Below are 13,446 nucleotides of genomic sequence, written 5' to 3'. Positions count from 1 at the left end.
CTCCGTGCCTGCACAAACAGCACTCCCTGAGTTTTTGGGAGCCCACATTCATCAGCACAGCTTTCTACGGTCAGACTGGGATTCAATGCCTGTCTGCAAAGAGAATGACAGGGAATTCAAGTTTAACAGACTAACACAAAGACAGATGAACAAAGTTGTAGGTAAGGAAAGTATAGTTGAAGGGTAAGGAAAAGGATCTGCAGAGTAGTGGCGAGCAACAGTCACCCTGGACAGGGAACAGTTATAACCCACAAACCCCGGAAGCTTCAGAGACATGAGGTGCTTTCTTAGCATGACTGTGCAGCAGTTACTGCATAGGAGCCTGCTGTACTACTAGCCTTCACAGCAAGGCAGTGCTGCAGGAACACATCACTTCCATGGGATGGCAGTCTGAGAGCTGAGGTTTGCATCACAGGATTGGGACTCACAGGAAGCAATCAATACCTTAATCATGAGGCAATCTCACAGACTAGGTCACAGGCTAGCCTGAGTCTTTTGCTTGGCCAGAAGGCAAGTTCATTGCCAGTTGTGTCTTTTCCTTGTAAGCACATTCTTTTGAGACCCTGAGTTGGGAAGGCTGCCTGCATAACCCATGCCCCAATAGATCAAGGAAGTGACTTCTTAGTTACACTGGACTCAGAACTACTGAGGAAGGTCCAGCTCACCTTTGCAAGGTGTTCCAGAAGCGCCGGATAACTGTTGTGCGGTACAGACTGGTGATAGGTTTCCTCATGGTGCAACTGATGTCGTGCAAGATGTCATAGCTCCCCTCCATCGTCACCTCCACCCACGTGCTGCGCTTTGATGGGTCCAGGGGCCAAGGTGTCACAGCTAAGTACTCTATCCTCATGTTATGCTTCCAAAGCAGCACCAGTTTCACCTCCAGCTGAGATCCTCCTGCATGAGAGCAAAGTAATCATTTCAAGTATTCTGCAAATATCTGAGCTATATCTCTAGCCAGGGACTCCCAGTTACACTGAGATTGTTCGATCACTATGAGAAAGACAAAGCAATTTAACTGTCTGCCTGCCCTAATCATAGAAACAGAGAATATCTTGAGTTGGAAGGGATCCACAAGGACCACAGAGTCCAACTCCAGCTGAAGTCACTCTCCCTTCCCTCCAACAGACGGAAGCTTTGCTTGCACTGCAGCACTTGTGAACAGTCCTTTAAATGTAAACATAGCATTCAAATTAGAGAAAGCAACTGAAACTTGAGGAAGATGCTGATATTAGCAATGGGTCACCATCTTTGCAGCCTCAGCTTTGTTTCCAGGACAACTTTTTGCCTTGCAAAGATGAGCAAGGACTTTAAGCTACAAAGTTTTCTTGTGAGCTGTTTGCAGAGTTAATCTATTCCACTGCAGAAACATGGACATGTAGTTAGACACCACAGGGCTTGATCAAGAAGAACCTGGGAGGTGAGGACCAATTCCTGAACTAAAGTTGTATGTTCTTCCTGCACAGAGACTATTTCATACAATCTAGAACATCAAGCATCAAGAGTTTCACACCATGTTTAACCTTTTCTACCCAGCTGCTCTCAAAACTAAGAAGCTAACTGAATATTCACCTGTTCTTCAAACTGCAGTTTTCTCTCTATGGGCTGGCCACTGCATCTCTAGCACAATTAAGTCAAACAGCAAGCCTCACTGAACAAGAAGAGCAGAAAACTATCACCGCACTGCTGACAGTGCATATGTATTTGTACCAAAACAGCTCAGTGAAACACGTGACTTTCTCTAACAGCACCATGTTGCTGTTTCAAATGCTCAATCATCTGTTTGATGTCCAGCTTGCTCCACAGTTTGCCAGACTTGCAGCATTTGTGAGACAGGTGACTAGAAGTGCTGGAAACCATACAAACAAGTCATCAGCCTGGATCCTATGTTTCCTGCAGAGCTGCATTTGCTGCTGCCATTGGTACACTATGTCACTCTTTTCAAAGGCTGATTACACTCCATTTTAAAGCAGTCTCACTTTTCACCCCTACAATCCTTACTAAGAGGCTGCCTTAGAGAATCTGCCACCCATTGACTTTCAGAAGAAAATTTCCAGAGTATATGCCCAGTTCATGATTAGCTGTTTTTTTTTTTCTGAAATGAATTTTATTCCCAGAAGCTTAATTTCCAGGAAAATCAATAGGGAGTGTGCACTAGGGAGAGAAATCCTTATCTGGCTTCAGCTTTGACCGTGAAGGTTAAATCAAACCATAGTCATCAGTCTGTACTGGGCTATCAACTCTCCTCCCCAGTCTCAGTCCTCTCCATGCTGCAAGGAGTCATCTTCTCACAAAAAAAAAGAAAAGATAATTAAAGGTGCTTAGTATATATCACCTGTATTCCACTCAGACCTTTGCAGGCCCTCATATTTTTCACAACAGGTTCTTTGCATTTGCCAGGGTTCTACCAACTGTTGTCTCCACATGAAGATTGCTTAGCTTGTCAAATAGACTAAAGAAGAATTGATGAATGGGTGTCCTTCCATTTCACACTGCCAAACTGCATCTCATTCCTATTGCTCTAGTCATCATCCACTGCTTTCTGCACAACATTTTGGTTCTCATAACAAAGCCTTCCTACTTCATCAACAGCAAACATGATAAGTAAATTCCTACATTTTTTTTGCCTGGGTCATTAATGAAAAATATTTCCTACTTCCAGCTGTGTTTCCATTAGTCATCTTGGCTTTGTTCTTATCACCCAACACAAGCAAAGCTGAAAACACAGGCAAAACATTTGCTTAGTTTGAAGTCATACGCCAATGAATCTTTAACCTGTTCTTATTACTAAGCAATCTATTGCTGGTTCTTGACTTCATAGCTAACAAAGGAGTTTCTTGCTTTGATTTCCTTCATGAAGTCTGTAATGATATAAAGGGATGATAATAGCAGGGTGACAAAGTCTTTGGCGACAGCAAATGAGAGTGAACCTAAACGCAACAGCCACTGATGCAGAAATGAAGGAAAAGAGTTGCTTATCTTTGGAAGGCCTCAGGTAGGCAGGGATCTCTGGCAAGAGATGCCCTCACCTTCACTGCCAACCCTTAAACGAGGTGTGGGAAGGGGCCGATCCTGGCTCCACCCCTTTTGGTTACTCAGGTGCACTGCATGCACCTGAGCTCCCCTGCGTTGGCCCTGCCTTCCTACCAGGTGCTCAATCACTGCTTCAGGCCATGACTTAGCATTTCCAATACAAAGTTCAGCTCTGGTTTTTAAAAAAATTCACTTTGCCTTCAATCCTGACCCAGAGATGTCCCTGTCCAGCCTGTGCCCAGCCGTTTTTGGACTGGTTTCACAGAAGATGAATTTTCAGAAAGTGTCCTCCATGCACTCCTATCCTCAGCACACAGCAATGCCAAATAGTCAATGAATCACTATTTTTTGTTGTTACAGACAGCAATCCTCTGATGCTGCCCCAAAAAGAAACAGGAGAGGAGCTGAGCTCCATCACGCCCCACAGCCTTCTGACAGAGCTCGTCTCCCTTCCATGCTTCCTAGTCCTCCCCCTATCACAAGGGCTTCTTTATTCCCAACTAACTATAGCAGCTTTTTAAACACCTAAATATCTGCAATCAAACAGTGAGGGTAACCAGAGCACTTATAAATACCACAAACAACCTCTCCGGGCACCTCTGAGCACAAAGCTAACTATTTATTCTGCTCTGCCTTTGGCAAAGTGAAGCAGAAAAGCAACAGTGTCAAAGTCCACAACTGCACTCTTTCCTCTCGCTTCACAGCCAGTTGGCTCCTTAGCAGCCTCTAGTTGGCAAGCACTGGCAAAAGCCTTTGGCAATCCAGGTTAATTAACTGTTCTTTGTTACACACTTCTCTACAGAAAGGTCCAGAGAGCTCTGATAAGCCAAGTATGCTTTTCCTTTGCAGAGGCAGATCTGGACGTCTAAATGTCTTGATCTATTATAAATTATAAATTTAAGCCATTAGTTCAACAACACAGCCAATCCCCAGGGCGTTCAGTATTTCCAAATTACAAGTAACACTATCTGCTACTATGCTGAAGGCTGACATAGAAATGCACACTGTATTTTCAATAGCTCAAGCATCTCATTTTAATTTCCTCCTAAAAAACAACAACAAAAACAGCACTGTGGAAACACACACAAACTATTTTTGGCTCAGGAAGCCCTTGAGCTGCAAACAGATTCAGAGCGCTCAAAGGGAAGACAAAGGGAAAAAAGGGATGTTGAGCATGCTTACCCTGCTTTTATTCCTCCCCACACACCTGCCCTTAACTACTCATTTCTGAAGGTAACACCAACTCAGTACAGCTGCTCCTCTGCTCTTCTAAAAACAACCAACCAACTCACATCCAGCAGCTAACAGAAGGCAGGAAGACACCTAAGGAAAAGCGTGGGAAGCATGCTAACCATGTGCTGATATTTGTGACACACATCTCCAGAGCCCAGAAACTTGCTCCTTTACAGTATCCTGAGCCAGAGGTTGTAGCTACATCTTCGTGCAAAAAGGTCCAACGTGAATTTGACTGACTGCTTTCTGAATGACTCACGCTTGCTGCTTCTTCCAGCACTTCTCTACAGAACTTCACCACCACCAAGAGCACTTCACCACTGCTGCCAGATAACAGGAAGGTTGCTTCTCCAGTGTCCTCCAAATTGTAAGTGAAGTGGTGCATAAAAGGACAACAGACATAATAGTGAGCACAGCTCAGACAGGAATTGACTTGTCAGATATTTCGTGGGCATTCCTAGAAAAGGAGAGCGCAATGGACCTAATCTATCTGGATTTACTGAAAGCACCTCCTGCCACGCCTGGCAGATTAGTGAATACAATCTGCAGATGTTACCAGAAGAACTGTCTGAGCAAGAAACCTCAGTGGAATCTCAATAGAAAACTCCCCAAGCAAGAAATTGGAATATTCCCTGAAGACCAACTGTAGAAATTACCCCATGTAATCTAATTGCCAGTAATCTTCATCAAAACAAACAACAACACCACCAACATCCCCCAGAACTGGTTTAGATTCATTCTGTTTGTTTTAATAGGAATAAAAAAAAAAACCTCAAGCCAGAAGAATCTGCATTTGCAGTCATCACACAGAGAACTGACCGCTTTGCCTGGAGCAATAGACTGAGATTAATTTAAAAGTACTATTATCTGAAGAGCAGAGCATTTAAGGACTACTGAAAAGCAAGCAAACAAAAACAACAGCCATAAAACATAAAATTCATCAAGCAAAGGTGCATAAAAGGCACAGGCATTTCTGAGCTAACAACTTAATGCAACCTCGTGATTCCCACTCTATCAGATAGGGTACTTTACTTTAGAAGCAGGGCAGCATTAGCACTGCTGCACAAGGCACTGACCAAAACCACATTTACAATGCTCTTATCAACTGTTTCGAGAAACAGCAAACTGGAAAAAAAAAATTGCTGTTAAGATAAATAAACTGAATAGAAAGCCTGCCCTTGCAAAAGGAGCCTAAAACATTGGTTTGCTGCCAAAAGGAAGGTTACAAGGAGAAGGGCATTATTTCTAAATAAATACAATGCTGGAGGAGGATAAACTTAATTAAGGATAATAAAGTCACACAGGTCTAATTTGGTCTGAGCAAGTTTAGAAGGGAAGTTTGAGAAAGAGCTGTGAAGCTCTGGGACAGTCTTCCAAGCACAGCATGAGACCAACCTGCGTGATCTTAAGGCAGACCACAACAAAGTCATAGAAAATATAACATGGCACGTTTGGAATTCTCAAACTGTATCACAGACTTTGATTTTCTTTGATATATCCTCTTTGATATAAAGAGGATAATGAAGCCATTGGATCACCCTATGTTGTATACATTTACACCGTGTTTAATAACTCCATTCTTCAGAGCTTCTGATGGTCATTGTGAAGGTCAAAAATATTTTCTTCCCTTGCTTGCAATTCATAACTTATATTTAGATTCTTCTTATCTCCCCTTCAGTTAGGGCACTAACCACAACCAGAGATGGAAAGTTAGGTAGAGTTTACTGGCACTACTTGGGATACTCAAGCCCCTTGCAGTCCCCTAGTCAGTGGCTAATTCTCAAGGTGCCATCCAGCAGACTAGATGAGAAACCAGGACCACTGGATGCTTTTGAGTTCTTCTGGTATTACTGATCATAGTTCTGACCGATCCAGCATTTCCACCAAACACCTTTGGTTCCAGCAGTTTCTTTCTCTAGAAAACTGTAGTTTAGAGGCTTTAAATCTTTGTCACCTTTCGTGATGTTGACCTCACGGATGCTGTAGCCCTCACGCAGGCGGACTGAGACAATGCTCACGAGGTCAGCATGCACCTCCTTCTCAGTGTGCTTCTTCCTCCTCATCGCCAGAGCAGGATTGCTGCTTGCAGACACCAGGTGCTCATTGAACAGTCTGTGCTGTGATACTGCAAAAAACAGACAGGGTTTGTGAGCAGTCAGCTCCCCTACTCCTCATCCTACAGCAACAGCTCTCCCAAAGAGCTGTACAGGAACTGCTTGGAACACCTACAGGCCCAAAGAACAGTACTTCTTCAGGCACCATTCACACCCACTCCTGGTTCTGCAACACAGCAAACAGGTCTGCTAGTATGGCCAAGAGGTCTGGGAGAGAGGCAGGGTGGAGTGCAGCTTAGCCTCCTTTGGGACAGACTTTGTGACAAGGCACACAATAGAGCAGCATGTTTAGCCTGGACAGACAGGAACTGCACTGCTGTTGCAATAGTTACACAGGAAACTTTTGGGCTTTACACCTTTCCCTGGAAAATCTTGAACTTTCAGGTACTTTCTAAAAGGTATCTGGATGCAGATGCTGTAAGTTTAAACCATTAATATCTGGTCTTTTCAAGAATCAACATTTCAAAGTCCCAGGTCAGCTCTCTTCAAACTTTTCACTGTATGCAGTTTCTGCTGGCAAGTTACAGACAGTACGGATGGCACCAGCATCGTAGTCGGGCATGAACAGGTGCTTCAGTGTTTGATTAATAACTAAGCTCTCTTGGCATACTTCCAGGCACTAACATATACAGTGTAAGAACAACTGAGAGAGACATTTGGGGTGGTACTCAGGAGCCCCATTTTTCAATCTAAACTGCCATCTGCAAGGCTGATGAGGACAAGCTTGCCAGGATGTCCCAATCTGTGAGCTAGCCAACATGGAGGAAAACCTGGAAGAGAGTTTCTCACCCACTCCAGGTTCCCAGTTTACTGAATGAACTCCAAAGAAAGGAGAAGGGTGCAAAATGGGACATTAGTTTTCCCCAGTCCACCTAATTCCTAGAACAAGGAGAGCAGTCACAGATTCATCTGCATGGCTCAATAGTGCCCAGAACCTACAGGAGGCATAGAGTTCTATGAGGGCCAAGATAATGAGCACCCTCAGGGCCCTCTGTCTCACACAGGCACAAGCATGCAACACTGCTTGTATGAGAAGGCAGCATTCTTGCCAAATCCCACAAATCACTGTCTTTTACTTGTCCCCATAATACTCACAATGGCCCAGAGGGGTCAAGGGAAATATCAGCATAACCAAGCTTGGGGAGTCACCCCAATGACTGGTGCTGCAAGACATTCATCTGCTGGAAGGACATGCACGCTCCTCACCACAGTAGTATTCTGGATTCAGGGACTCCCCGGTACGCAGAAAGGAGTACAGCAGAAAAGCCTTGTGATACACATTCAGATCCGTGCTCAGGGGATCCAGCTCAGGGCATGTGGAGAGGTAAGCACCAAAGGTGGCCATGGCAATGAATTTCATCAGTTCCACATTGGGAACATGACCAAAGCTGCAATCGTACGAGTAGACACCGCCCACCTAAGGGATGGATAAAGAAGAGACCTGAGGAAGTACAGCACTGCTGAGGACAGGGGAGAGGACCGGTGAATGGTTCAGACAGAGAAGTCCTCTATTCCCCTCAAAAGGTGAACACAACTCACAGAAACTCACATTCAGGTCTCTGGCAGGCAAGCATCCCCCACATGCCCTGCTAACAGCGTATGTACCTGGACAAAGGAGCAGGCCACAGTGCCACTGCGGAGTTGGTTGAGTAAAGTCTCACACACAGCCACATCAGGAACACTAGTCACACCATCCGTGATTATTATTATACCTGTAGAGAAAGCAGTATTTTAGAGCATCTTCCATCTCAAATAGCTACCACTCCCCGGTACATGCAGCAAGAATAAAGTTTAAGTAGGGCAGAAGTAAAAATCAAAACCTTAGGATTGTCTTAGTACAAAAAGCCCTGGGACTGACACCAAGAGCTTCCAAGGTGTTCTGGGGCTGGCAAGCTTCCTGAGCAGGTATACTGAAGCACTCAGACGGGACCTGGTTCTGCAAACTCTGAGTTATTCCAAGCAACAGTCACAGTCGTACTTCCTCCCCAACTCCTTAATGCTGATGCATGATACATGAGCAGTATTGTTCTCCTCCCCATTCCCACCAGTGGCTCATGGAAGGGTCCATCCCCCAGCCTTCACAAAATACATGAGCCAATGACAGGAGGAAAACATCCCTCTACAAACAGCTAGGCAACCTGAATGAAGCCAACCTGCACTGGAGTTTGAGGGTAGTAGCTGCAGTGCCAAGATTCCCTGTCGGACCATGCTGACAAGGCCAACATCAGCAGTGACAACAGACACGCTGGGCTTCCTCCCTGAAGGCTCCTGCACATCACCAGGGCTCTCTTGGCTCAGGGGCGACAAATCCACCTGGGAAAGGAAGAAGAAAAAACATGAACAAAAAAACCCACCAATATCATAATGCCCAACTCTCCCAAATGCCTTCAGTTTAGCAATTTCCATAGTACCACAGCCTTGGAGCACTTCAACAGATTCCACTTTTAGCTTTAATTTCCAACTTGTAGTCACTTGATCCCCTTACAACAGTTAGGCAAAGGTGCTTGGGATGGAAGAGGGAACAACATGCTCAGAGCTTTATTACAACAAGAAAGATGAAACTGTTTGGAGTCACTCAAGTTTCTTCGTGGAGCACAGCAGTTCCCAATTCAAGATGCTGAATGCCTCTCATTTTCCTTGTCATCTGACAGAAGCTGCAGCTACTCAGCATTTACTCAAGCTCAGAAATGCAGAAGACACTGAGATAGCTACATCTCACCTACAAAGCACAACAGCAGAGGGGGGTGAGGAGCTTTGTAAAGACAAAGTCCAGCGCCTACATGTTTAACTCTGTTCAAACAGCAGTAGTTATCCAGTGCTGGCATAAGCAAATGCAGGTAGGCTTTGCCTGCATCTTCTATGAAAAATACTCCCCAGGCAAAGTCTGGAATTTGTATAATTACAGCTCTGAGGAACCTACTATGTACACAGTCTCCTCATCTCCAGAAGGCTCTGGCAGTTCAACCCTATAATAAACTATTGCTTCATTTGTACTGCTAATACAGAGAATGGATGAGACTCTCCCCAGCAAAGCTACACAGATGACTGAAGCTGGGAAACGTTAGAACAAACGAAACTCTTGTTCTGCACAAATGGGAGCAGTCTGTCACCGTGAGCAAAAAAAAAGTGACTATCCATCACTTTAATTTGCTAGTTGCCTTCAATTCAGCCACTTGTTGACAACAAGCCAGTTAATGCAACTTCAAAAGTGAAAACAAAAAAAGTTTCAGTAGCTACCCTTCCCCTGGGGCCTCCCACCTCCACCTCACAGCCTGTGGCAGGACCAGCCAGTCCCTCTGGCCTGCAAACACGTCCCTCACCTCCATTTGCATGGAAGAAGCTATAGGGTAGTTGACTATGAGAGAAAAACTGCAGCACACAGGAATGCATACAAAGCACTGTCAAAACAGCAGCTGCACACACAGGAACACTATGTACTTCCTGTAATCCTCCTCCTGTTGCAGGATTGACAGTCTTAGCATTCAGAGACAAACATTTCAGCTTGAGTATGAGATGTTGAGCACTTCAGATATAGAACTGCAAGAGGCCACCAGTAGTCTCTTGCTCACCTGATTGAAACTTTTTTTTTTTTTTTGCCTCAAGCCCACACACTAAAAAATAATTCTAAAATAAGGACTACATAACCATTACCAGGCCAACAATGCCTTTGACTGTAGGAAAAGTCCTCATAGATATGATTCTGACTCTAGATCAGCATGGCAGTACTGCAAGGTAACCTTCACATTCCTTGTTTCCAAGATCAGAGAGATGATCTTGATGAGAAATCCACAAAATCCCTACAGAGTTTCATTTTCACTTTCCTCCAATGCTATTTCCATAGCACTGTCATTAACTTGCTGCCACCTATATCCTTGGCTACTAAGCAACACCTGCCAAAGGATTCAAGAATATTAGAAACTACACCAGACGTGTACTCCATTTCATGGTTCGTTCTGCTGGTAACAAGGAGGTGTTTTCACTTAAGAATGCATCCTACGGTCTGTTCAATGATATCAAAGTCATCAGACTGCTTTACCACACATTATTTAAGCACTTTATTGTTATCATCCTGGAAAAAGTAGCTGTTTTCATTAGTCCTTCCCCTAAACACTTACTGGTTCTGCTTTCCCCAGCATTCATTTCTCATTATTAGACCCCACAAAGTTCTCTTACAAACTCCTTAGCTATTCCGTCTTCAGACTTGCAACAGTGTTCCTCTATTTGTCACTCTACCCACAGGGCCCCACAGTGCAGATCTTTATTTAGCTGAGAAACCCCATCCACCTGTGACCTCCTCACCTGTGGTTTGGGTTCATACTGTTGCTGGAGCATCTCTGCCACTTTGTTCTCAAAGGCACACAGCTGTGTGTAAACTTGGTGCAGAAAGGCTTCTCTCTTCGTCTCATCCAGCTGACAGCCCTGGAATAGTACCTGATCCAAGGACACACACATCAGCCAAAGAGTTTTATAGTATCAACCCCTGTAACACAGTTCAGACACATCCCTTGCAAAGCACAGGCTCCTTGTCACTACTCCTGCCTGGGGCCAACTGCCTATATGCAACAGAATTTCATGGCATCTGCAGTGCACTCTGCAGCAGACGCTCACAGCTCTGGGAAATTTTCATCTTGGGTGAAAAAATTCTACTCTTTTGCCTTCTTCTAGGAAAAATTAATATGGGACCCCTATTAGAAGGCACTAACTCTGGTCTGACATTTCTAAAGAAGATCTGTTTCTTCTAACTCACCTACTGAATGATTCATTTGTCTTCTAGTAAGTGGCTGGACAGCAGAGTAGTATGTTGAAATTAAGGAAGAAGGAGTTAGGCTGGACATTACAAAAAAGGCTGAGTGATGCGACAGAGGGAGCTTGCTTCCACAGAAGCTCCCAGTGCTGACGGGCATAAAGGTCCTATTTATGGCACCGTGCCAAAATCAGGTATCACAGAACAAGGAGGCAAAGATGATACAACACCAGAAAAGTGAAAATAACATGAAAATACTGTAAGGTGGAAGGGAACAACACAATAATAAACTTCAAAAACTTCACAGGCATGATAGATCAAACTTCAATTTATTGAAAAGACCTGCCCTGACCCAAGTAAATGAGAGATTACTGGGAGGCTGCCCTCCCCACTAGGGGAAGCCCATTTCTATCAATGCAAAAAAAAGAACAAAGTTTGTCTGAAGAGGAACTTGTCACTGAATAAACCACTGCTACACAGTTGAAGCAGGCAGACGAGCTTTTGGACACCTCTTCCTGAATGTTTCAAATTATAACAGGCCAAAGGAATTAGTCAACAGAAATTAAAATAAAACAAACAAAGCAACACCAACAAAAACACACAGTAGTCATGAGGGCAAAGATTCACTGTGCTCTGAGAAGCACATTTGGCAGTGATCTCCAAAGGGCCCAGCTCTCCTATGAGAAAACTCCACTTCCTCTCAGAAAAGAGAAGCTGATCACCTACACTTCTCTATTGCACCAGGCTGCACATTTTAAAGAAGCAAGACTGCAACACCCCAGTTACCAGAGCCCAGCTAACAGATGTCCCTACTTTACTCTGGGCTCACAGGAAACCAACACAGCAAGCTGCTGAGGCAATGAGATGCCAAGGGCAAGGCCAAGTTTTACCTGGTGGGATTGCAGGCCAATGATGGAGGAGTACGCCTGGATGGTGACAAAGATCTCGGGCTGATAAATAATGTCTGAACCAGGGATTCGGAAGGGTCTTAACAATCCCACTAAGCATCGGGAAAGGGCATGAAACACTTCATCAAAAATGATCTCCCCTGTTGAGTCATCCTACAGAAATAGAAGAGGAGAATTATAGAATCATTAAGGCTGGAAAAGGCTGCTAAGATTACCTGGTCAAACCACCAACGCATCCCCACCATGCCCACTGACCATGTCCCTCAGTGCCACATCTGCACAGCTTTTGAACATCTCCTTAGTCATTCTTATCACACTACTTCTGATACAAGCCAGGATGCCTTCTTGGCCACCTGGGCACACCGCTGGCCCACATTCGGCCAGCTGTCAGCTAACACTCCTAGATCCTTTCCCTCCATGAAGCTCTCAGCCACAGCACCCCAAGCCGGTAGCACTACATGGGGTAAACAAAACAGCTTTTACATCTTCTAGAATCTGCAGTCTCATTGCACCCACTGCACAGAGACAAGTACAAGCCTCCTTCTGCAACAGCAGCTGCATGAGAGCGATCCCTGCAAGCAAAGGCCATGCATTCTGCAAGGAAACAGGATCCATTGCAAGGCTGTGTCGCCAGCAGCACCGCCTGCTTCACCCCTCAGGAATACAGGACCTCTGCAGAAGTGACAACCAATGCAGGGACACACGCCTTCACAGCAGAGGGAACGAAGCCCAGTCCTTTAGCACAGAACACCCCAGAGAAGCAGCTCCTGGACTCACCACAATGCCAGTGGAAGGGCTCAGATCAAGCTCAATCACAAAGCGGTACTGACGGGCCAGGAAGGTGACACGTGTGGAGGGCACCAGGAGATAGGGCCGGGGCTGGACGGGCTCATCCGGCTGCCATCCGTTGGGCAGGATGCTGAGCACATCCAGCTCGTTTTCTGACTTCAACTGCAACAAGAAGTGAACGACAGGCAAGGGACATCACGCCAAGCCAAAAGACACACTGAGATGAGGGGCTACCATCCACCCCTGCAGCACTCCCCCGGCCCCCACTCACCAGCTCGGGCTCGGGCACGGCCCAGATGACCTGATGGAGCCGGCTGAGGACCCAGGCGAGCCGCACGTTGCGGGAGATGCGGTAGTCCTTCTTCATCAGGAGGAAGACGTGCCCGGCCTCCTCCACCTGCAGCGCGCAGAGCACAGCGCCTCGTCACTCCGAGCCGGGCACCGCGACAGCCCCCGACCCCTCTACACAGCGCCCGATCCCAGGGCCGCTACAACCCCGCCTCGCATCGCCCCGCAGCCCACTCCTCCTCACCTCCGCCTCGGGCCTCTCGGCAGCCGCCATGTCCGCGCGGAAGCCCCGCCCACCGCCCTCTGACCCGCGCCCTCTGACCCCGCCCCTGAGCGC

The 13,446-nt window shown here is 45.8% G+C and overlaps 1 protein-coding gene across 1 annotated transcript in view; it reads right to left on the bottom strand.

Moving 5' to 3' along the window:
- SZT2 (seizure threshold 2 homolog (mouse)) overlaps positions 1–13,414 on the bottom strand; it is a 54,279-nt gene extending 40,865 nt beyond the window's left edge. Inside the window, exons 1-10 of the mRNA NM_001277766.2 lie at positions 13,354–13,414; positions 13,093–13,218; positions 12,810–12,983; positions 12,015–12,185; positions 10,680–10,811; positions 8,534–8,693; positions 7,986–8,092; positions 7,587–7,797; positions 6,221–6,391; positions 666–897 (exon numbers count right to left, since the gene is read on the bottom strand). Of these exons, the coding sequence (NP_001264695.2) occupies positions 666–897; positions 6,221–6,391; positions 7,587–7,797; positions 7,986–8,092; positions 8,534–8,693; positions 10,680–10,811; positions 12,015–12,185; positions 12,810–12,983; positions 13,093–13,218; positions 13,354–13,383 (1,514 nt within the window). The 5' untranslated portion in view covers positions 13,384–13,414. The remainder of the gene's footprint in view (positions 1–665; positions 898–6,220; positions 6,392–7,586; positions 7,798–7,985; positions 8,093–8,533; positions 8,694–10,679; positions 10,812–12,014; positions 12,186–12,809; positions 12,984–13,092; positions 13,219–13,353) is intronic.
- Between the last annotated feature and the right edge of the window lie 32 nt (positions 13,415–13,446).

Source organism: Gallus gallus, chromosome 8 (assembly GCF_016699485.2).
Source record: "Gallus gallus isolate bGalGal1 chromosome 8, bGalGal1.mat.broiler.GRCg7b, whole genome shotgun sequence".
Classification (NCBI taxonomy): domain Eukaryota; kingdom Metazoa; phylum Chordata; class Aves; order Galliformes; family Phasianidae; genus Gallus; species Gallus gallus.
The sequence above is the reverse complement of the archived record's forward strand: the minus strand, read 5'-3'. Positions and strand labels throughout refer to the sequence as shown.